This window comes from Oryctolagus cuniculus, chromosome 5 (genome assembly GCF_964237555.1).
Source record: "Oryctolagus cuniculus chromosome 5, mOryCun1.1, whole genome shotgun sequence".
In the NCBI taxonomy this organism is placed as follows: domain Eukaryota; kingdom Metazoa; phylum Chordata; class Mammalia; order Lagomorpha; family Leporidae; genus Oryctolagus; species Oryctolagus cuniculus.
The window spans coordinates 81,955,938-81,979,023 of NC_091436.1; the positions used below are offsets into that span (position 1 = coordinate 81,955,938).

At 36.4% G+C, this 23,086-nt stretch overlaps 1 protein-coding gene across 5 annotated transcripts in view; it reads left to right on the forward strand.

The window, feature by feature from the left end:
- The window catches only part of MAP3K7 (mitogen-activated protein kinase kinase kinase 7), an 80,145-nt gene extending 60,537 nt beyond the window's left edge, over positions 1-19,608 (forward strand). For 2 of the 5 annotated variants that reach the window (XR_517954.4, XR_011388616.1), the window contains 6 exons: positions 7,867-7,972; positions 12,742-12,803; positions 13,464-13,579; positions 15,885-16,640; positions 17,439-17,493; positions 19,376-19,608. Coding sequence is in view for 2 of the 5 variants with exons in the window: in XM_002714584.5 (XP_002714630.2) it covers positions 7,867-7,972; positions 12,742-12,803; positions 13,464-13,579; positions 15,885-16,065 (465 nt within the window). In the remaining 3 variants the exon portion in view is untranslated. Of the gene's footprint in view, positions 1-7,866; positions 7,973-12,741; positions 12,804-13,463; positions 13,580-15,884 lie in introns of all 5 variants that reach the window. The other 3 variants (XM_002714584.5, XM_002714585.5, XR_011388615.1) reach the window with 2 other exon arrangements.
- Positions 19,609-23,086: the final 3,478 nt, after the last annotated feature.

Here is a 23,086-nt window from a genome sequence, read left to right on the forward strand (position 1 = left end):
AAAATCTTTTATCTCACATATTAAGAGATATATTACTAAAAATTGTTATTTATTTTTTGTTTTGTTAATTTAAACCTATTCAAGAAATTGAGAGACAAACAGAGCTCCCATTTGCAATTGCACTTTCCAAATGCCCACAACAGCCAGGACTGGACTGAGTAAAAGTCAGGAGCGAGGAACTCAATCCAGGTCTCCCACATAGGTGGCAGGGACCCACCTACTTGATCCATCATCGGCTGACTCCAGAGTTTACATTGGCAGGAAGCTGAACTCTGGTGCTGGAGCTAAGAATTGAACCCAGGCACTCCAATATGTGACACAGTTGTCTTAACCAGCATCTTAACCACTAGGTCAAACAGCTACCTCTTTTTATTTATTTAAGGGATATGATTCGTAATGCTGCTCAATCTAAACCTCCTTTACTATAAATTTTTCTGTCAGAAACATAATAGTTCTGCATAATTATTGGCTCACAGTATACCTTTTTACTGGATAATTTAAAGACCGTATAAGATAAAGTGCAATTCTAGAATTTCCATGTTAAGAACTGTAGTTGAACCTGAATTAGATTGCACCTATATCTTTTCAAAGAATTTTTTCCATATACCTTGTTACCAATAGATTATTTGAATTATTTGTGACTAACATAATGAAAAAAATACCCTTATAAATCTACATTACCAACTTATATTTTTAAAATATTATTAAAATATTAATTCAGCTAGAATATCATATAAATCAGCATTTAGCCTCTGTCTTATTCATGTATAATTGTAGCAACTAAGATTTCTGAGGGTTTTAAATAGCTTTTAAATGTCAGTCTAAATAGTAGCACTGGGCATTAGTTCTTGACTTAAGAAAATATTTTCCCAGTGTTTCAGGTGAGACATAAAAAGCTAAGCTTTATTTTTGTCTGTAAAATAACTCCCAATTCCTTTTTATAAATAGCAGGATAAAGTTCTGGGCAAAGGCCAGTTCTGGTTCATGTCTACGGATGGTAATTTGCCCCTGTAGTTTCAATTTGGTTTCATATTATTTTGCTGTCTTACCTTGCTGTGTGGCATTTCTGTACTTTCATAACCACTTTCCTATCCAATTCTGTGAAAATTTTCCTAAATGTGTTAAACTTTGGATTTGGGGAGTAGAATAAAGTAATTGTAAATGTCTCAAAAGAAGGAGCAACCTAAAGGAGTTAATAGTTGGAGAGCATTTTTAACCATTATAATTTTACCAGTGATTTAAAAAAAAAACTTTGCTACTATAAAACAAGATTTCTTCTAGAGTTAGTTACAAGCAGTAATGTAACTTTAGCTGGAAACTGTTTTAAATTGTCAAATGTTGCCTTATTTATGCTCTGTGTTTTTCAGACATTGAAAAATACAGTTATAGGGTATTTCAAAATATTTCTTTAGTTTTTTCATACAAACATGTCAGCCTATTTTGTTATTCATTGAGATACACATTCCTTGATGTATAAAGACTTATTTAGTTAACTTATGGATGTAAATTTAACTCATATCTTTTCTCAAAGTTTTAAAAACCAGTTTTGAAACTTGAACTAAAACTATTTACCTTATTTCTTAGTTTCATAAAGCTGTAGGAAAGTACAGGTAGAATGAGCATGCACATGGAGTACCAAGAGTTTCTTTCTTTTTTTTTTTTTTTTTTTTTTTTTTTTTTGACAGGCAGAGTGGACAGTGAGAGAGAGAGAGAGACAGAGAGAAAGTTCTTCCTTTGCCATTGGTTCACCCTCCAGTGGCCACTGCGGCCGGCGCACCGCGCTGATCCAATGGCAAGATCCAGGTACTTATCCTGGTCTCCCATGGGGTGCAGGGCCCAAGGACTTGGGCCATCCTCCACTGCACTCCCTGGCCACAGCAGAGAGCTGGCCTGGAAGAGGGGCAACTGGGACAGAATCCGGTGCCCTGACCGAGACTAGAACCCGGTGTGCTGGCGCCGCAAGGCGGAGGATTAGCCTAGTGAGCTGTGGCGCCAGTCTGAGTTTCTTGGAAAGTAGTAAGTGAAAAGGAATAAATACATAGCCAAGAATTCTCTTGAGAATGATTTAAATTTAAGGAGTACTATGATTCATATTAGGTCCAAATAGGCTGACTCATTTTAATATTGCAAGTGTTCAGGGACCTTCTTTTAATATATTAAACTCATTATTTTGAAAACCTTAAATCTTTTTTCATTTATAATAATTAATTCTGATTCTTTCATGTCACAAACTGATATTTTTCCTCTTAAGGTGTTAAATCATTAATGTAAAATTACATTGACTTTGAAACCCCACAGTCTGCCATCACTTTGAGGAAAAATTGCTCTTGATTTACAGTAGAAATTATGACTATGAGAAATCAGTGTACTTAAGTCATCAAGACATGCTTTTAATCAAAGAAGATTAAACTCAGGAATAATTTTATATCTGTACCTACCTTACCAATGATAACAGTATTATAAGAGTTACACATTTCCATACTGGTTCTCTTTGATGTGTCTTCTTATTCTTCTTACATACTAGTGGTAAATAAGCATAAACACTAACCTTCTTCAGTGCCAACGGTTTGTGTTGTCATTTTAGTCAGTGAGTATGTATTATATGGTTATTGTATATTCAGCATTTGTCCTAGGTCTTGGGGATATACAGTGCACACCGTTTTTGTTCTTAAGAGATTATAGTACTTTTGAGGAATTAAAAACTGAAAATAACAACATTTCAGGTTCAAATTTATGTTTATGTAAAAACTAACTATAAACATAGCTGAAATTCAAATAAGGAAAATCTCTTTGTAATAAGGATTAGTATACTGAACATACTTTAATAAAAGAACTATGCTTTTGAACTAGGAAAGGAATTGATAGGTACTACAAGCCTACTCATATATTCCCATCTTGCGTTTACAACCACTTAACTATTCAGCATTTAATGAGCATTTTTATTGGGTTAACATACTTACTATACATCATTTCATTACATTTTTACAACCTGATGAGGTAGGTAATACTGTCCTTATTTTACTCTTGAGTCTCAGAGGTTGAATAACTAGAGCTGCACAACTTAAGGCAGAGCAGAAACTCGTACTGGAGTGACTGGTCTCCAAGGCCTGCCTTTTTGCTTTTTACTACACCTTCTCAACCACATGTCATACATGAGAAACCTAAAGCTAAAGAGGATGAATTACTTATACAAGTTCACAGGGCCATAAATGACAGAACTGAAATTTAAGCCCAGGTCTCCAAAGTATTAGCTGACCCATATGAAATTACTATTTGACATACAAAATTGCCAGTTTAATATGTGTCTGTTTCATACATTCTCTGAACACTACACCTACTATACTTGAATGAAGAGTCAAGAGTATTTTGGAAAGAAAGAAGGACATAAGGAAATGAAATAGGAGAGAATATGGATGGGTAAGATAAACCTAGAAGGAAGGTCATGAATACCAGAGTGAAAATTTCAGAACTGACCCACTAATAAGTAAATGAACATTTTGCATTTGGTATACTACCAGTCACTCCTTGTTGTCCTCAAACACAGGTCTTTTGCAAAGAACTGGCATAAATGACCACATAATATTGAAAGAAACCTAAGCCAGGCCTTCAGGATGGGGAGGTATTAGCAAGGAGGAGGAAAAAAACAGAATGAGCATTGTGATAGACCAAGTGGCATGAATGAAGCAGATTTCAAACACTGATCTGACACAATTAAAAATTGTTTATGGCATAGGAAAACTTTCTCAAATTTAAGCCATTTCAGTAGGTACACAAGATGAAAATAGTATTTTATGTCTTTCTTCAAAATTATTTTGTGATTTTTACCTCTGAAATTGTAATTGAGGTCCCTTTGGGTATTTACAATACCTACTATCATGGGTTTACAAAGCTTAAGATCACCAAATTTTAGCACTGTATAAGACACTAAAAGTCAACCTCTGAGCCCTGCCCGTACTGCTACCCATGTCCAGATAGAGAACACTAGAATTGCTGAAGTGACCAAAGGCAGATGTTACAGCATAGTTAAAACTCCACATCTACTGGGTACTTTCTCTCTTCTGTTGCCTTTCATTTTACTTGATACAGTCTTGAATTTGAGAGTTTCTGTGCTTACATATTGAAACTGTAATAAAATTCTTCATGAATTTAGTTTTTCATATATACATTTTGCTTCCATGGGTTTTTTTTTTTTTTTTGAGCCTATTTGATATTCAGTAACACTTGAAGAAAAAAAGAGTGCTTTTTAAAAAATCGTATGCAAAATGGGCTTTGTGGACACATATGTCCCATATTGCAGTTCATGGGCCAAGTGCTGACTTCTCCATGCTTCTGGGAGGCAGCGGATGATGGCCCAAGTACTTGAGTCCCTGGCTCCTCTGTAGGAAACCCAGATGGAGTTCCTGGCTCCTGACTTTCCCCTGGCCAACTCCTGGTTATTGTGAGCATTTGGGAAATGAACCATCATCAGGTGGAAGATCTCTCCATGTTTCTCCCTCTCTTCTCTGTCACTCTGCCTTTCAAATAAATAAATCTTTTTTAAAGCATATGTAATCCATTTTATATATCCTTTGAGAATTTTTAATATTTGGAATATTAATATGTAAGCAAGAATGTGTATATAATTTCTAAGTTAAGAAATCTGATAAGAAACTACCACCCCAACTTAAGAAATGGACTATTAACAATCCTAGTGAGGGTCCCCATGTGTTCTTTTGTCGGGCTAAGAAGTTACCTCTTTTAAATGAAATTTATTTTTGTTATGTATATTTTTTATGAATGGGTGTTAAATTTGTTTCAGATGTTTTATGCATCTATTGAGGTTTTCTCCCCTCATCTATTGTGATGAATTGCTTTAATAGAATTCCTGATGTCAGGTTTGTGACCTTTCCATTTGTTAGATAAACTCAAGTTTTTTAATGGTTTTTACTGCTTTTATATTTCAGATTCAGTGTGACTTTTTCATCTATTTTCATGAGGTTGGCTAGTAATTTTTCTCTCATACTGTTCTTGTGTGATTAACAGGGTTTTCTGCCTTCATAACATGAGCCAGGAATTATTTTTTCTATTTCCTAGAATGGCTTCTCCTTTTTAAAGTCTTATTTGAAAGGCAGAGTGACAGAGAGAGGGAGAGACAGAAAGAGATGTTCCTTCCCCTAGTTCACTCCCCAAATGGCATTTTGATGCCAAGGCAGCGCCAGGAACCCAGAACTCTTATCTGGATCTGCCACATAGGTGACAGACAGTTCAAGTATTTGTACCATCCCCTGCTTCCTTCCCAGGCATATTAACAGAGAGCTGGATCAGAAGCAGAATAACTGGGACTTGAACCAGCACCTGATACTTGGCTGCTAGCTATTGGGGCTACCAGCATCACAGGCAGCAGCTTAACCTGCTGCGCCACAACACAGCCCCTCATTAACACTGTAAAAGATTTTTTCTTGAATGTTTGATGATACTTGCCTATGAAACCCCCTGAGTTTGATGTTTCCTATAATGTATGGAAGTTTTGACTATTTAAGTATTGTTTGGAATGTGTCTATTTTACTTAAAAAAGTTTTTTTTAAGATTTATTTATTTGAAAGAGTTAGAGATAGAGGAGAGGCAGAGAGAGAGAGAGTTCTTCCATCCTCTGGTTCACTCCCCAGTTGGCTGCAACAGCTGGAGCTGCGTGAATCCAAAGCCCGGAGCCAGGAGCTTCTTCTGGGTCTCCCACACGGGTGCAAGGGCCCAAGGGCTTGGGCCATCCTCTACTGCATTCCCAGGCCATAGCAGAGAGCTGGATCAGAAGTGGAGCAGCCAGGTCTCATAGGGGTCTCATCTGCACTCATATGGGATGCAGGCACTTCAGGCCAGGGCATTAATCTGCTGCGCCACAGCACCAGCCCCTAAAAAAATTTTTTAACTTACTAGGTACTATTTTTCATTTGAGGAAGCTTGTATCTTGGTTCTTTTCCTAACTATGTAAGTTGGATCCCTTGCCTCATATGATTTATATAATATAGAAATTTTTTTAACCTTTCCTGGATTTGCTTCATAGTTTTGTATATGGTCAGTTTTCAAAAATGTTCTATGAATGCTTAAAAAGAGGGTACATTCTTCCTTTAGCAGGCATGGGGTCATATTTATTTAACACAAGCTTACTTTTTATGGAGTTCAGATTTCACTGTGTTGTATGCGTTTTTTTGTAATCTGTTTTTATGTATCACTTACAGACTGTTAAAATATTTCACTCTGATAGTAGGTGTGTATCCCTTTTGCTTTAGAGTTTTGCTGAGCTCTTGTTTTTTGGTTTGTGTGTGTGTGTTTTTGTTTTTGTTTTGTTTTGTTTTTTGGCTTTATTGGTATATTCTGAATTGGACCACTTATCATTTTATCTCTTCCTCCAATCATTTTGGGGGAAGTCTAAAATGTATTCTATCTGGTGTTAATATAAAATACTTATCTACTTTGGGTACTTTTACCTGGTTATCTTTTTTATTCTTTATTTTTCTCTATCTGCATAGATCTCTCTTATAAATAGCATTTAATTCAACCTGGCAGTTTGATTTGTTTTTTAGTATCTTAATTAGAGAGTTTAATCAATTTATATTCATATGGTTACTAAGTTTGCATCCTCTTACTGTCTGGTTTCCTTTGTTTCTCTTTTTTTCTCCTTTCTTGCCTTATTTTTGAATTGAGTAAATTTATTTCTCAGTTCACTATGTTTCTTTCTGGCTTGGGGATTATATGTTACTACTGCTGTTAACACTTGTGAAATATCACTAATTGTAGTTAATACTTCTGTCATACCAACTGCATTAATATGTTTACCTTATCCTGAACCACACAAGGATATGAAAATCAGTGCTCCTCTTGTTTGTACCATTTTAGTACCATCTTGCTTGTTTGATAATTTTACAAATTTAGTACCCATTTCCATTCTTAATATTTTCAGTGTTTAGACTTAGCTCCTTGTTTACCAGTATCTGTTACTATATCTTGATCCTTTAATCAAGAAAAGTTTTTTCTTCTTCCTGAAGTACATAATTTTATAAATTGCTATGACAAGAGTTTGGATAGTTAACTCCATTTTGGCTCATCCAAAAATGTTATTTTGACCTCATTCTTCACATTTTTGTTGGCTAAACAATTCTACATTGGCATTTGTTTTCACTTTGAATGCTCTCTACTTCTTTCTGGCTCCCCTTGTTGTTTCTGGTATTTTTTTCTGAGTAACCTGTCTTCTCCCTGACTGCCTTTTCTATATTCCATCTATTTTCTGTATCCCAATGTTAAATTCAAAATGTGAGTTTTATTGTTTTATGCTTAGGATTTATTGTGTCTTCCATCAATTCTGGAAATTTTTCTCTCCCCTACACCCAGAGCCACTACCAACACTGAAAAATTGACTTGCTGCTTTTATAGGGCAGCTCTTTTTTTATTTTCCTTGTTCATTTTTCTATGAATATGACCTTTCCTGAGTTTTGGCTTAAAGCCAAACTTATCCATTCTTATTCCCATCCTGCAAAGTTTTTATCTTCTGTTCCTCTGACTGGAACAGGCAGTCAAAACACAAGCTCTAGGCCATTGGTATTCACTTGAAACCCAGGACTAGCAGCTTAAGTCCCTGCTAGTATCTTGTCTTGGTTTGTTTCTGGTCTCAAAAGAATTTTTCACTTATTTTCTCAACAATTCTTAAGAGGTATCGTGTGAGTGCATATAAACAGTAACATACATAAATATCACTCTTTGAGGGTTTTTTTGCAGGAGTGCTTGAGGACCTCTGTGAATAGAAATGGAAGTCTATCCTTTGTTTTTTAATTGAAATGTTCTCTTATCAATTTTTTAATCAAAATCCTATTTTGTTTCTCCTGTCACTTCTTACAGGTGAGCAGTAGGTCATCCAGTCCTAGTGTCAGAATGATCACTACCTCAGGACCAACCTCAGAAAAGCCGGCTCGAAGTCATCCATGGACCCCTGATGATTCCACAGGTGACCTGTCAATTCCTCATGTTTGTGTTCATTTGGTTGTATCCTTACCCTAATCTTTACAAAGGCAGGCATTATACAGTGGTTTAAATTTTCATAATTAGTAAAATCAACAATTTAGGAATAAATTTTCAAGTGTCTTTTTTGTGTACTGGGACAGAAGGATGGCCTTGCTCTTCATTTTTTCCTCCCAGTACTAAACAGGTGTTTTGGAGATAGTTTGTTCTGGGTTTTTCCCAGTTAGGTAGTAAATTATACTCTTGATACTTCAGTCTGTGGTATTATTATGATGCATCCTACACGGTGATAGTAGTAAAGTCATTATCTTTTAAATAACTCAAATCAGCAGAATAGTAAAAAAAAAAATCATCATCTTCATCACATTCTTTGGTTGAAAGAACTATACAATTTATACCTCAGAGGAAAATTTCTGACCTTCTGAATCATTTTTAGCTGATACAGATATATCACTTCTGTCACATAAATATCCTATTAATGGATCTTTAATAGCCTGTTAAGAGTTATTGAAACTCCACAACATGAATAACTGGTCACAGTGTGAGTATTAAATTATACCTTCTGAAGGTATTGATAAAGTAGTTTCATTATAGGCAAGCAGAAAATAATGTACTATTATACAATTAAAATTTCCCTAACACTAAGAGAATGCCTTGATAAATACTCAGCAATATATTTATATAAAAATTTTTATTTATATATTATTAAGTCAGAGAATGAAAGATGATCTCTTATACTTTGAAAAATTAAACCATTTGAGATTTTTATATTACATCAACTATGTTATTAATAGTGGCAATTAAATTGAAATTAAAAAGTCAGCTTTCTGTGTTTACAAACTAAAACATGACTCAAGTATTAATAGCTATTTGGCACAGTTTAGTCAATTATAATTTAATTTTTAAAAAATTAACGGAGTGGCTTTTCTCTGTGTCATGTAAGATAGGGCTATGTTTAGCCAGGGCTGTACTCTTTAGTTTTAGTAAGTTTAAATTTAGTAGTGGCAAAACCTCCTCTAGGTTTTGCTCCTAGCACATCACAGCCTGGAATTGTCTTAGACCTTCACCAGTGCTCAGCATATGTGCAAAGTCCATCATAGATGGGGTCCTCCCGTCTGTAGACAGGAAAATGCTCTCACCAGACTTTATCATTAGCACTCATGAGATTTGTTTCCTGAATGTTCCAGTGGAGGAATACTATCCCTGACATTATGGCAGCATTTGCCCAGGTCTATGCTCAACTTGACAGAGGCTCCTAGCTGCAGCCTAGACTTATCTACACACACCAGTCAACAATGTGACAGATTGTCAATTCACAGGGGTGAAATCAAAAATCTTTTAAGTATCTCTCACTTAACTAGAAATCTTACTTGAGCCTACATTGAATTATCAACTTAATTTTTTCTTTGCTTTGAAATAATTTTAAATACATTTTTAAAACTGAGACTCTGGTTTAAGTTAACAGTAACTCAGTTTGGAGGCCAGCACTGTGGCTTAGCAGGTAAAGCTGCTGCCTGCAGCACCAGCATGCCATGTGGGTGCCAGTTCAAGTTCTGGCTGTTCCACTTCCATCCAGCTCTCTGCTATGGCCTGGGAAAGCAATAGAAAATGGCCCAAGTATTTGGACCCCTGCACCCACTTGGGAGACCTGGAAGAAGTGCCTCGCTTCTGGCTTTCCCAGCAGCATTCACAGGAAGCTGAATCAGAGTAACAGCAGCTGGGACTCAAATCAGCCCTCCAATACAGGATGCCAGCACTGTTAAGTGGCAGCTGAATTCACGGTACCACAATGCTGGCCCCTTACAGGATTTCTAAGAAGTATTGATAACCAAGCTGAATACATTCTGGGAACAGATTTCTGTGACTTAGGAAAAAATTAAGAATATAAGCATAAGTTAAAACAACCTGATTAATTAGATTTTTTTAAATTTAGAACAAAAGTTTGTGTATTTCCAGATAAACAGCATAATGATAATAATCATAGCAGATAGTGCTTCTCAGTCTCTATTTACAATATAATGGGATATAAAGAACGACATCTGTACCTAGACCCAGGGGAGGAGACGCAGTTCCTGCTGTGCTTGCTACTGTGCAAAGGCACACCTATGTGACCTGGCCCATCCCTTGCATTCAGGAATAGTATTATTATACTGACACAAAAAAATAAGCATCATAAACTACTACATTTGTACTAAAGGCTGAGGGTTCTAATAGTTAAAAAGAAAAATCAAATAAAACCTGGCATAGTCTGTAACTTTTTCATTAAAAGGTGAGGGTTAGTGTCAAGTCATAAAGCAAAAAGGAGAAGGCAGTGTTCCGTGTAAAGTGAAGGTATACTTAAGGAATAAAAGGTGAAACAGGTGTAATGTTGGGAGGGACCTGAAAAGAGATTTTGCCGAGTTTAACCAAACCAATGTAAATCTTGACATTTACAAGAGGTTGGTTTGGGGGCTGGAGTTGTGGCATAGCCGGTCTCACATGGGCACCAGTTTGTGTCCTGTCTGCCCCACTTCCATTCCACCTCCCTGCTAATGATGGCTTGAAAAAAGTAGCAGAGGATGGCCTAGGTGTTTGGGCATCTACCACCCATGCAGGAGACCCAGATGAAGCTCCTGGCTTCCGCCTGGCCCAGCCCTGGCCATCATAGCCATCTGGGGAGTGAACTAGTCTCTCCTTCTTTCTCTGTAATTCTGACTTTGAAATAAATAATTTTTTTTTATAAAAAGAGGTTGAGTTTGATTACCAATTGAAACATTTTTCAAAGCTTTCATGGAATAACTTTGCCATTTTGTGACCAATTACTGTTCTTACTGAAGCTTGGTTTCAACTTAGGTAAAAGTCAGAAGTGAAACCCCACTTAGAGAAAACATGAAATTCAATAATTAAAACCCTTCTGTGTAAGGATTTTAATTATTTGAATAGCAAAATTTTGGGGAGTTTTTGGTTTTTTTTTTTCCTCTTTTAAGAAATTATTTGCTGATAAGAGTTCAGTTTTGGGGTTTTTTGTTTTGTTTCTTCATTTAATTGTAAGGCAAAGAGAAAAAGAGACCAAGAGAGATCATCCACCTATCATTGGTTCACTCCACAAATGCCCTCAATAGCCTGTGCTGGACCAGGGCAAAGTCAACAGCCCAGAACTCTATACTGGTCTCCCATGTAGGTGGCATTGACCCTAGTACCTGATCCATCACCTACTGCCCCCTATGGTACTCATTAGCAAGAAGCTGGATCAGAAGCAGAGTAGCCGAGACCCAAACCAGACACCCCATGATTGGATGTGTGTATTCTAAGAAGCATGTAACCACTGTGCCCTACACCTGCCCCATTCCTGGACTTTTTGTCCATTCATAATATACTGTGAAACATGTAAGTATTCATTCTAAAATACATACTAGGAACAGTTATTGTGGAATAGCAGGTTAAGCAACACTTGGGAAACCCACATTCCCATACCAGAGTGCCAGTTCAAGTACGGGTTGCTCCACTTCTGATCCAACTTCCTGCTAATGCATCCTAGCAGGTAACAGATGATGGCACAGTAATTGGGTTCTGGCCAATCACATGGGAGACCTGGATAGAGTTCTGGGTTCCTGGCTTCAGCCTGTCCCAGCCCTGACTGTTGCAGCCATTTGAGGAGTGAAACAGTGGATAAAAGATCTCTGTTTCTTTCTGTCTGTTGTGCGGTACCTTTCAAGTAGATGAAAATAAGTAAACATTTTTTAAAATATACTAAATCAATCTTCTGTATATAAAGATAATTGAAAATGAATCTTGATGTGAATGGAATGGGAGAGGGAACAGGAGATGGGAGGGGTGCAGGTGGGAGGGAAGTTATGTGGGGGGAAGCCATTGTAATCCATAAACTGTACTTTGGAAATATTATATATACTAAACAAAAGTTTAAAAAAAAAGAAATGTCAAAGAAATCATATGGAAAGAGTTAATTTGAATTCTAAATAATAAATAATAATTTATCTAGCAAAAAAATGTGAATAAAATACACATCAGAAACAAGGTGTTAATATAATGAGATATAAGGTGTTAGTGATTTAAGAAAGAATAATAGGAGTGGAGATGTTAATTTTTCCTATTAAGTCAGGGGACTTTTTTATTCCATTTTACTTTTGTGAAAAGCACAGGAGAGCATAGTTTGAAATGACTTTTGGAAGTGGGGAGAGGGTTGGTCACAGTTTCAAACCTTTTTGTTTCTGTCTTGTTCGTATGTGTAATATACTCACAGTGTCTCTATTTTCTATAGTGAGTCTTACTTATGGGCGAAATGGAAGTTCACTTTAGAATCTGTATAAATTGGAAAAGAGTGTGTATCTTGCTTTCTCCCCTTCTTTATTAAGGAACACAACTATTGACAGAGTTCACAGAGCCTTTTAGTAAATTTAGCAGGATGAAGAAAGATTAGGGTTTTATTAGGTAGGGTCAAATGAGACTGAATTTAGAATATAAAGGGCCTATATCACTGTTTTTAATCAAACAAGTACTTACAGTCTAATATTGTATTCTGTTCAACGTATAGCCAACTTACATTGCAGGTAAGAGAATATAATTGCATTCTAATTAACTGATCATTGTCCTCTTTTTACCTTTAGAATTGAAAATTAGATTCTTGATTTCCAATAGCAGTAACTTTTCCATGTCTTTTATTTTAGCAGAGAAAACCAATACCTCATGAATGGTTTCTTGCTTGTTGTTTATGACTGTATATGACAGAAATAAATAAAATATATGCTTGAATTTCAGATACCAATGGATCAGATAACTCCATCCCTATGGCCTATCTTACACTGGATCACCAACTACAGGTAAAGGGGAACTTTATCTTTCAAGCTTACAGTTGTGTTCCTATCCATTTTATATTCATTCATCTCTACTTTTATATATGGCCTTCTATAAAATGTCCTGAAATCAAGTTCAAATGAATAATTATTTTAGTTAATGAAATTTAAGATTGACAGACTCACCCTGACAGTCCTCTTAAAATACTCCTCTGTGGTGAAGACTGCCAAGCATAGCATTTTCACTCTTCAATTTTAATGTATTAAAATATAAGATTCATGTAAGTTGATTCCTATTTGATACCTTTTGGGATTCATTCTCATATTCATAGTGACTGAAAGCAGAAGTTATAATCTTCAGTGCACCCTCATGATTCTGAGAGCCATGGACGTCTTTGGTATAATACAGTTGGACAACCAGCATCATACTAGAGACTGCATGTGTGTATTCTAGACCTGCTTTTGTGTAACTGCAAAAGTATTAAAACAGCAAGTGCAAATTTAAGTTCTGAGTTAACTCTGACCAAAAGACACTGAGACTTTCTAGAGCATAGTTTAACACTTACCTTGAAAAGATTGTTGCTTTCATGCTATAAAAATATATCACATTCTCTGTCTTAACTTTCGTCTTAGCTAGATACTGAGATTTGATTTAATTATGCTTTAACTTTCCTGTCTTATTTTCAGCCTCTAGCACCATGCCCAAACTCCAAAGAATCTATGGCAGTGTTTGAACAACATTGTAAAATGGCACAAGAATATATGAAAGTTCAAACAGAAATTGCATTGTTATTACAGAGAAAGTAAGTCCTCTTTTATGAATAGAAATGATGATTTATTATCCTGAGCTTAAAATGTGTTAAGATACAATATTGTTTCAAGACATGAAACTTTATCATTTTTATTAGCATCAGTCATTTAGCACATTTCCAACTTGCAGATTTATGTTTATATTTTAAGTGCCATTTACTATTTTCCATGTAAAACTTGACTCTTGACTGCATCATGTTAGTACTAAGGAAAATAAACTGGTAGTGTATATCTATGTGTTTTACATTCTTAAGAGTTTTAAAGTCAAACTATATAAGTTTACTATTATAAAGTTTATTGTTTCCTTGGACATAGGTAAAATAATTTTAGTTGCTAACATTCAGTTGCATGTTAGAAACATTTATGTGGATTTTTTTTTTCAAAAATTATGTTTAGGAGGGTAAAATTGCTTATTAGAGGGGCATATTTCATACCCATGAGTGTTTTTCTAGTGAATTTTATATCTACACATGCTTTTCTGAGTGTTACAGAAACTGTCTTCCTCTGATTTTTAAGAAATTATTCCAGTTTCCACACTACTACTTACTGTATGTACAGTTCTTAAGAAAAAAATCTTCAATTTTTCTTAAATATGCCCTTCATGAAACTTTATACCTATTAATCTGGTTTATAAGTAGTAACTAAAATGAATTGCTACAGGAAAAAATCATGGCAACTATACGTATGTCTGTATATTAAATACTTTAGGTCAGTAAGGTAAGTATTTTTTTCTGGTAAGGCCATTTGGATATTTAGAACATCAGTTACAGGCCAAACAAAATTATCAACTTAAAAATGAGCCTGCTGTAGACTTAGGGAGTTTTGAGTCCTGCCTGCAGTTGCCTTGGCAGGGCCAGACCAAATGATTTTTTAGACCTTATACATCCATGGGCTGGTTGTTTCCCATCCATGCTTTAGGTGTTTGGTGCAATGGTTAAGAAGCCCTTAGGATGCCAGCATCCCATATCAGAATGCCCAGGTTTGCTCCCAATTCCAGCCCTGCTAACATGTTCTTAGGGAGGCAACAGATGATGGCTGAAATAACTGGGATTCTTGCTACCTAAATGGGAGACCTTGGTTGAGTTCTAGGTTTCTGGCTTCAACCTGGCCCTGCCCTGGCAGTTGAGGGCATTTGGGGAGAAAACGTGGAAGATCTCTGTCTCTCTCTGCCTTTCTAATTAAATGAAAAAACTAATAACTAGATAAAATTATAAATATTAAAATATAAGAAATTAAAGTTAACAAATATTTTAAATGAGAAATATTAGGAAGCTGTTTTGTTCAAATGCTTTTTATTAGTTACTCATTTTGTCCAATAGCCTCACTTTATTTTTATTTATTTATTTTTGACAGGCAGAGTGGAAAGTGAGAGAGAGAGAGACAGAGAGAAGGGTCTTCCTTTGCCGTTGGTTCACCCTCCAATGGCCGCCACGGCTGGCGTACTGCGGCCAGCACACCGCGCTGATCCGATGACAGGAACCAGGTGCTTCTCCTGGTCTCCCATGGGGTGCAGGGCCCAAGTACTTGGACCATCCTCCACTGCACTCCCCGGCCACAACAGAGAGCTGGCCTGGAAGAGGGGCAACCGGGACAGAATCCGGCACCCCAACTGGGACTAGAACCCGGTGTGCCGGCGCCGCAAGGTGGAGGATTAGTCTAGTGAGCCGTGGCGCTGGCTTAATAGCCTCACTTTAAAAAGTTTATCAGACTGTAAAGGATTCTGAGAGTCTTCCTTGAAAACATTGGCAAATTTAAATGGTTTAAAACTGATATTTTGTATTGTTCTCACTGTTTTAAAATCAGAAAGAACTGAAGGTTGGATAGCATCTATTTTAATGAGTTTGTAAGTGTTCTATTGGTTACCCCTCAGCACTGTAGTTAAATAGAATTGTGACTTCAGAGAATGAGTGTTCGAGTATAAAAGTAGAACGTAAATGATGAAGATCTCATATTTTTTTGTAACCATAAACAACCTTCCCTAGCTTTTTTTTCCTTCCTTTCTCTACAAAAAAGAAGATACTAAGTGAAATTTTTAAAACTCTTATTTTACCATTTTGTCTTTTTCAGTAATTGTCTAAGCCCAGTGACTCACTGAAAGGATCATGATATTTGTGTAGTTACACGAGACGGGTGGGTGATGGCTTCCATTCCAGCCCAAAATTATATTGGAGTAATATACCTAAGACACAGAATGATAGACTCAGAATAGAAGTCCTCACAAATTTAGCTATCATCAGCTAGCAAGGTGTGACTTTTTCCATCATTTGTAATATTTTATTATGTGGTTATTTTTTTTAGGCAGGAACTAGTTGCAGAATTGGACCAGGATGAAAAGGACCAGCAAAATACATCTCGACTGGTACAGGAACATAAAAAGCTTTTAGATGAAAACAAAAGCCTTTCTACTTACTACCAGCAATGCAAAAAACAGCTAGAGGTCATCAGAAGTCAGCAGCAAAAACGACAAGGCACTTCATGATTCTCTGGGACCGTAACATTTTCAAATATGCAAAGACTTTTTTTTTTAAGGAAAGAAAAACCCTTATAAAGACAGTTCATGAGTGTTAGCTTTTTGGCATGTTCTGAATGCCAGCTGCCTATATTTGCTGCATTTGTTTCATCGTTTATTTTCCTTTTCTCATGGTGGACACACAATTCCACTGTCTTGTTGCATAATGTGTTGGCATCTGTGACTTGAATTAGCAGCAGTTCTCAACTTCAGAACAGCTGCAGTGAACTGTGGCTGTACATGCATGCTCATTGTGTGAAGGCTAGCCTAACAGAACATGGGTATCAAACTAGCTGCTATGTGCAAACATCGTCCTTTCTGCATATTAGAGGTGGAACCTCAAGAATAATTTTGTTCTTGTATCTCATCTCAAAAAACTAATTTTTTCCAAAAGATGGTATATGCCAAGTTAAAGACAGGGTATTATTAATCTAGAATAATTGGTGGTACATTACAGCAATACAGATCATTTGGGGTTAAACGGCTTTGATGCCATCATCCTTGGATCAGTACTGAACTTAGCTCCATCTGTAAAATATTTAAAGGTAAGTAGAGGCTGCTGAATTTAATGAAAGCAATTTTTCCAGATTTCATTAGACTAAAATTTGTTTGATACGCTGAACAAAATGGATCTTTTTTTTTAGGCATAAAGATTTTTAATTCTGTGATTGTGTATATGTGTGTGTTGAAACTGTAAAGCTTTTATGACTCTAATATTAATATCTCTTAAATTAAAGGACAAAAAAAAACATGATCCAGCTTAAATGATCATTCCTTCCTGCAATGATTATTGGATCGTTTTATCATATATTTGAAAAAAACTAAAAAGAAATTATGGAAAATGGAAATAATTGCTCCAGCTAAAAGCCTTGGGCTTAGATTACTTTTTACATCAAATGAAGAATAAACCAGGAAAATGAGGAATAACAAGGAAGTTAAAGAAGTAAATGTAAATTCATCATGTATCTTATTTATGCTAGATATTGGAATAATTGATTTTCCTTGCAAGCCCATTCTAGAATGCTTGCTGCCTATCAACACTTTTAAGAGAATTTCAGCATATATAAAGAGAATATTTATATTGTTAACATTAACTTTGCTACCAACCTTCAAAACTTAAAAGTAAAAATAAAACATTATTAAAATAATAGACCATGCAAGCTCTATTTTTTCAGTTGGTATTAAGTCACATTTTGATACTGTACAAAATGTCTTTTAAATAAGAGTGTCATCAATCTCATTTTGTAGCATTAACGTTATATGAAGAGAAAAAAATAAAAACATAACTACTCCAATTGTTAGAATTCTATCATGATTGTATTGTAGATTTTGCTCTATTTCAGATAAGCAAGTTGATCTAAGAAGTTATCAAAACTGTTCTTAAAAATGCTAAAGCAGGTAACTTTTTCTTCCATTATTTCTTCCTCGTCCCCCTGAGTTTTATAATGAATCTTTATGTATACAAGCAATAAAAGTAAAGGACAGTTTGTACTAAATTGTGTCATTTTTAGCTTCTTCCGAGACTATTATTAGAGAGCTTCTGGGAACTAAATGTTTTCTATCACTTAATTTCCATAAAAGGAAGGAATTGTCATTTCCAAATAATTGAATTACCTTCCTGAAACTCTTATTGACGTCAACATATTACCAATAGTAAACAACAGTTGACACAAAAAATACCTGGAGAACATACCTTTTGAGAAGCATGACCCAGCATTGCTGCTGGAGTGTACATCTGTCAACCCCACCAAAAGGGACCTAGTCACCAATTATCTCAGAGCATGAGACGTGCAGGCATGAATGCTAAGGCTTGACATTGCCATAGCATTTAGCATTGGAGATTTCAGATTTTATTTTTAGTCACTCATATGCTCTGCTGTATTATAACACACTTAAAGGGGAAATGTATTGTTAATATTATATGTAATCATAAGAATATCCAAATAGGTAAATGGAAGAGAGTAGATTGTAGTTATGGTACCAAATGCAAAAAGCTGTTGAACAGCTGCTTGTTTGTTTATAGTAAGTTGCATTTCAGTGTCATAGATGTCCTGGACATTGAGTGCAGTTCAGCCTTACTCTGTTTTTCTAAGTAGTTGTGTTGCCAATCTCACACTTTTAAGTCCTTGTTATACCTGGAGATGTACACCGTGGATAATTAGGATCCATAGACAGTTTCCTTGGTATCTTCACTCATCAAACCTTCCAGGAGCCAAACTTGATTAATTCTGGGTTTTGTTTTTTCTTTCTTTTTTTTTTTTTTTTTTTTTTTTTTTTTTGACAGGCAGAGTTAGACAGTGAGAGAGAGACAGAGAGAAAGGTCTTCTTTCCGCTGGTTCACCCCCCAAATGGCTGCTACGGCCAGTGCTGCGCCGATCCAAAGCCAGGAGCCAGGTGCTTCCTCCTGGTCTCCCATGCAGGTGCAGGACCCAAGGACCTGGGCCATCCTCCATTGCACTCCAGGGCCACAACAGAGCTGGACTGGAAGAAGAGCAACCGGGACAGAATCTGGCGCCCTAACTGGGACTAGAACCCGGGGTGCCTTCGCTGCAGGCCGAGGATTAGCCTAGTGAGCCGCGGCGCTGGCCAATTCTGTTTTGCTGATTTATTCTAACCCTCTTATTTGGGTAAAAATAGAAAAACAGAAAAGCAAGGAGCTAAAATGTCCTAGTCTAAGAAATTCACAAGTGCTGGCTTAATGATGAATCAGGTAAAGCCAGCACCAGCGACATCAACATCCCATAAGGGCGCCATTTCATGTCCCAGCTGCTCTACTTCCCATCAAACTCCCTGCTAAAGTGCTGGGTAAGCAGCGGAAGATGGCCCAAGTGCTTGGGCCCTGCACCAGTGTGGGACAACCAGAAGAGGCCCCTGGTTTCTGCCTGACCCAGCCATTGTGGCCATCTGGGGAGTAAACCAGCTGATGTCTCTCCCTCTTACTTTGTAACTCTGACTTTCAAATAAATAAGTAAATCAAAAAAAAGAAAGAGAGAGAAAGAAATTCACAATTCCTGAAGAAGGCCTAATTACAGTTAATCTTGCCTCCAGGTTAAGAAAGCAAAGCTTTTGTCTAATCTAGAGGGAAATACTCCTCAGCCATAAAAATGGCTTTTTTGAGTTGAGTAAAAGTCAGTTAAGAATATTTACCTTATGGCAACAAAGCATACTGAGGAGATCTCTTTAAAAAGTTGTTTACAAGTGACTGGCTCTTTCTGCTGAAGTATTTAGAGTATTGAATATCTGTTTTTCTTCAGATGTCTTTCATGTTTCCTAATTTCAGCCCCTGCCTGTAGCCAAAGGCCACAGGTCTTGCCTGTGAAACTTTGGTGTCCTCCTGTCAGCACTCACCTCCTCTCTTCAAGGTGTAGTAAACTCGAGTTCGGCTTCCATCATTCAGAACATTTCATGTAAAAGGATGCAATGCCAAAATTCTTGTGTATACTGTGTAACTGTAGCTTTTTAGATTTATTTTTGTTTTTAATAAAATTGTTATTCTAAATTGATATGAAAAAATGGTGAGTGATTTATGTCAGCATGTGAAATTGAAGAGTTCTGCACTAGCAGCATTTTTACCTTACACAGAAACTAATAAAGCAAAATGTCAGGATTCTTAACACTACTCAGTGCTCACCTACCATAATCTTGACTTCAGAGGCTGGATAATGGATCAGTTAACACATCTCCTCCACTTCAAAGTTTGGGAATACATGAGTATTCCTCACAATGTCATGGGTCCTAATTTTTTTATAGTTATTTTTATGTTTTTCCCCAGAAACTTTTTAGAAGAATACAAACTTCATGCTTTTCATAAATATAACTTCAGGAATATATTGATTCTTCCCACTGCACCCACCCTCCCACCCCTACTACCCCTCATCCTCCCTCTCCTATTCCCATTCATATTTTTTACTAAAATACATTTTCAATTAACTTTATACACTTACAGTTAACTCTATACTAAGTAAAGAGTTCAACAAATTGTATGAAAAAAAAAATGTTCCTCAACAGTCAAGACAAGGGCTGTTCAAAATCACTGCATCTTGAAGTGTTAATTTCACTTCCATAGATTACCTTTTAGGTGCTCTGTTAGTTATCACAAATAAGGGAGAACATATGATATTTGTACTTTTGAGGCTGGCTTATTTCACTAAGTATGATGTTTTCCAGTTTCATCCATTTTGTTGAAAATGACAAGAATTCATGTTTTATTGCTGTGTAGTATTCCGTGATGTGTATATCCCGTAATTTATTTATCCAGTCTTCAGATGAGGGCATTTGGGTTGATTCTGTATCTTAGCTATTGTGAATTGAGCTGCAATAAACATAGGGATACAGATAACGCTTATGCTGATCTTATTTCCCTTGAGTAAATTTCCAGGAGTGGAATGGCTGGGTCATATGGTAGGTCTATATTCAGATTTCTGAGGTATCTCCATACTGTCTTCCACAGTGGCTGCGCCAGTTTACATTCCCAACAGTGGATTAGGGTACCTTTTTCCCACATCTTTACCAACATTTGTTGTTTGTTGATTTCCATATGAAAGCCATTCTAACAGGAATGAGGTGAAACCTCATTGTGGTTTTGATTTGCATTTCCCTAACAGCCAGTGACCCTGAGCATTTGTTCATGTGACTATTGGCCATTTGGATTTCCTCTTGGAAAATGCCTGTTTATATTCCTTTGCCCATTTCTTCACTGGGTTGTTTGCTTTGTTGTTGAGGGTCTTGATCTCTTTATAGTTTCTGGTTATTATTTCTTTACCAGTTGCACAATGTGCAAATATTTTCTCCCATTGTTGGTAGCCTCTTCACTTTGCTGAGTGTTTCTTTTGCAATGCAGAAGCTTCTCAATTTAATGGAATCCCATTTGTCAGTTTTGACTTTGATTGCCTATGCCTGTGGGGTCTTTTCCAAGAACTCTTTACCTATGCCAGTGTCTTACAGGATTTACCCAGTGTTCTATAATAATTTGATGGCATCGTACCATAGATTTAGGTTAGGTCTTTAATCAATTTTGAATGGATTCTTGTGTAAGATGTAAGATAGGGGTCTTGCTTCATGCTTCTGCATATGGAGATCCAGTTTTCCCAATACCATTTGTTGAAGACACTGTCCTTGCTCTTGGGAATGATTTTAACTCCTTTGTCAAAGGTACATTGGTTGTAGATGCATGGGTTGATTTCTGGCATTTCTAATCTGTTCCATTGGTCTATTCATCTATTTTTGTACCATTAATTATAACTGTACCAGACTGATTATAACTGCCCTGTAGTATGTCTTGAAACCTGGTATTATGATGCCTCTGGCTTTGTTTTGCTGTATAAGATTGCTTTTGCTATTTGGGGTCTCCTGTTTTTCCATATGAATTTCAGCATCATTTTTTACATATCTGAGAAGAACATCTTTGGTATTTTGATTGGTTTCACATTGAATCTGTAAATTACTTTTTGAAATATGGTTATTTTGATATTCTTCCAATCCATGAACATGAAAGATTTTTCCATTTTTTGTGTTTTCTATTTCCTTCTTTAATGTTTTATAATCTTCATCATAGAGATCTTTGACATCCCTGATTAAGTTTATTCCAAGGTATTTGTTTTGTGTGTGTGTGTGTGTATGTGACCGTTGTGAATGGGAGTGATCTTAGAAGTTCTTTCTCAACTGTGGCATTGTCTGTGTATACAAAGGCTATTGATTTCTGTGTATTTTTTTTTTATATCCTGCCTCTTTACCAAACTCTTCTGAGTTCCAGTAGTCTCTTAGTGGAATCTTTTGCATCTCCTATGTATAGAATCATGTTATCTGAAAATAGGGATAGTTTGACTTCCTCCATCTCAGTTTGCATCCCTTTGATTTCTTTTTCTTGCCTAATGGCTCTGGCTAAAACTTCCAGGACTATGTTGAATCGCAGTGGTAAAGGGCATATTCTTTTTTTTTTTTTTAACTTTTAATAAATATAAATTTCCAAAGTACAGTTTATGGATTACAATGGCTTTTTCTCCCCCATACCTTCCCTCCCACCCACACCTCTCCCATCTACCGCTAAGGGCATATTCTTATTTAGTTCCAGATCTTAGTGGAAATGCTGCCAACTTTTCCCAATTTAATAAGAAACTGGCTGTGAGTTTGTCATAAATTGCCTTGATTGTGTTGAGGATTGTTCCTTCTATACCCAATTTGCTTAAGGTTTCCATCATGATGAAATGATGTTTTATTTTATCAAGTGATTTCTCTGCATCTATTGAGATAATCATAAGGTTTTTATTCTTCATTTCATTGATGTAATGTGTCACACTTATTGATTTGTGGATGTTGAACCATCACTTCATACCAGGGATAAATTCCACTTGGTGCATTTGAATGATCTTTCTGATGGGTTGTTGGATTCCATTAGTTTGTATTTTGTTGAGGATTTTGCATCTATATTCATCAGGGATACTGGTCTATAGTTCTCTTTCTCTGCTGTGTCATTTTGTGGTTTAGGAATTAAGGTGATGCTGACTTCATGGAAGGAGTTTGGGAGGATTCCATCCCTTTCATTTGTTTTGAATAGCTTGAGAAAAATTGGAATTAGCTTTTCTTTAAAAGTCTGGTAGGGGGGCTGCACTGTGGCACAGTAGTTAAATCCTCTACCTGTAGTGCCAGCATCCCACCAGCTGCTCCTTCAGATCCAGCTCTCTGCTATAGCCTAGGAAAGCAGTGGAAGATGGCCCAAGCACTTGGGCCCCTGCACCTGCATGGGAGACCTGGAGGAGACTCCTGGCTTCGAATTGATCTAGCTCTGGCCATTGGGGCTGCTTGGAGAGTGAACCAGGGGATGGATACCTTTCTCTTTCTACCCCTTTCACTGTCTGAAACTCTGCCTCTCAAAAACATAAAATCTTAAAAAAAAAAAAATGGTAGAATTTAGCATTGTAGCCATCCAGTCCTGGGCTTTTCTTTTTTGGGGTGGTCTTTATTCTGATTCAATGTCCATCTTGGTTATTTTTCT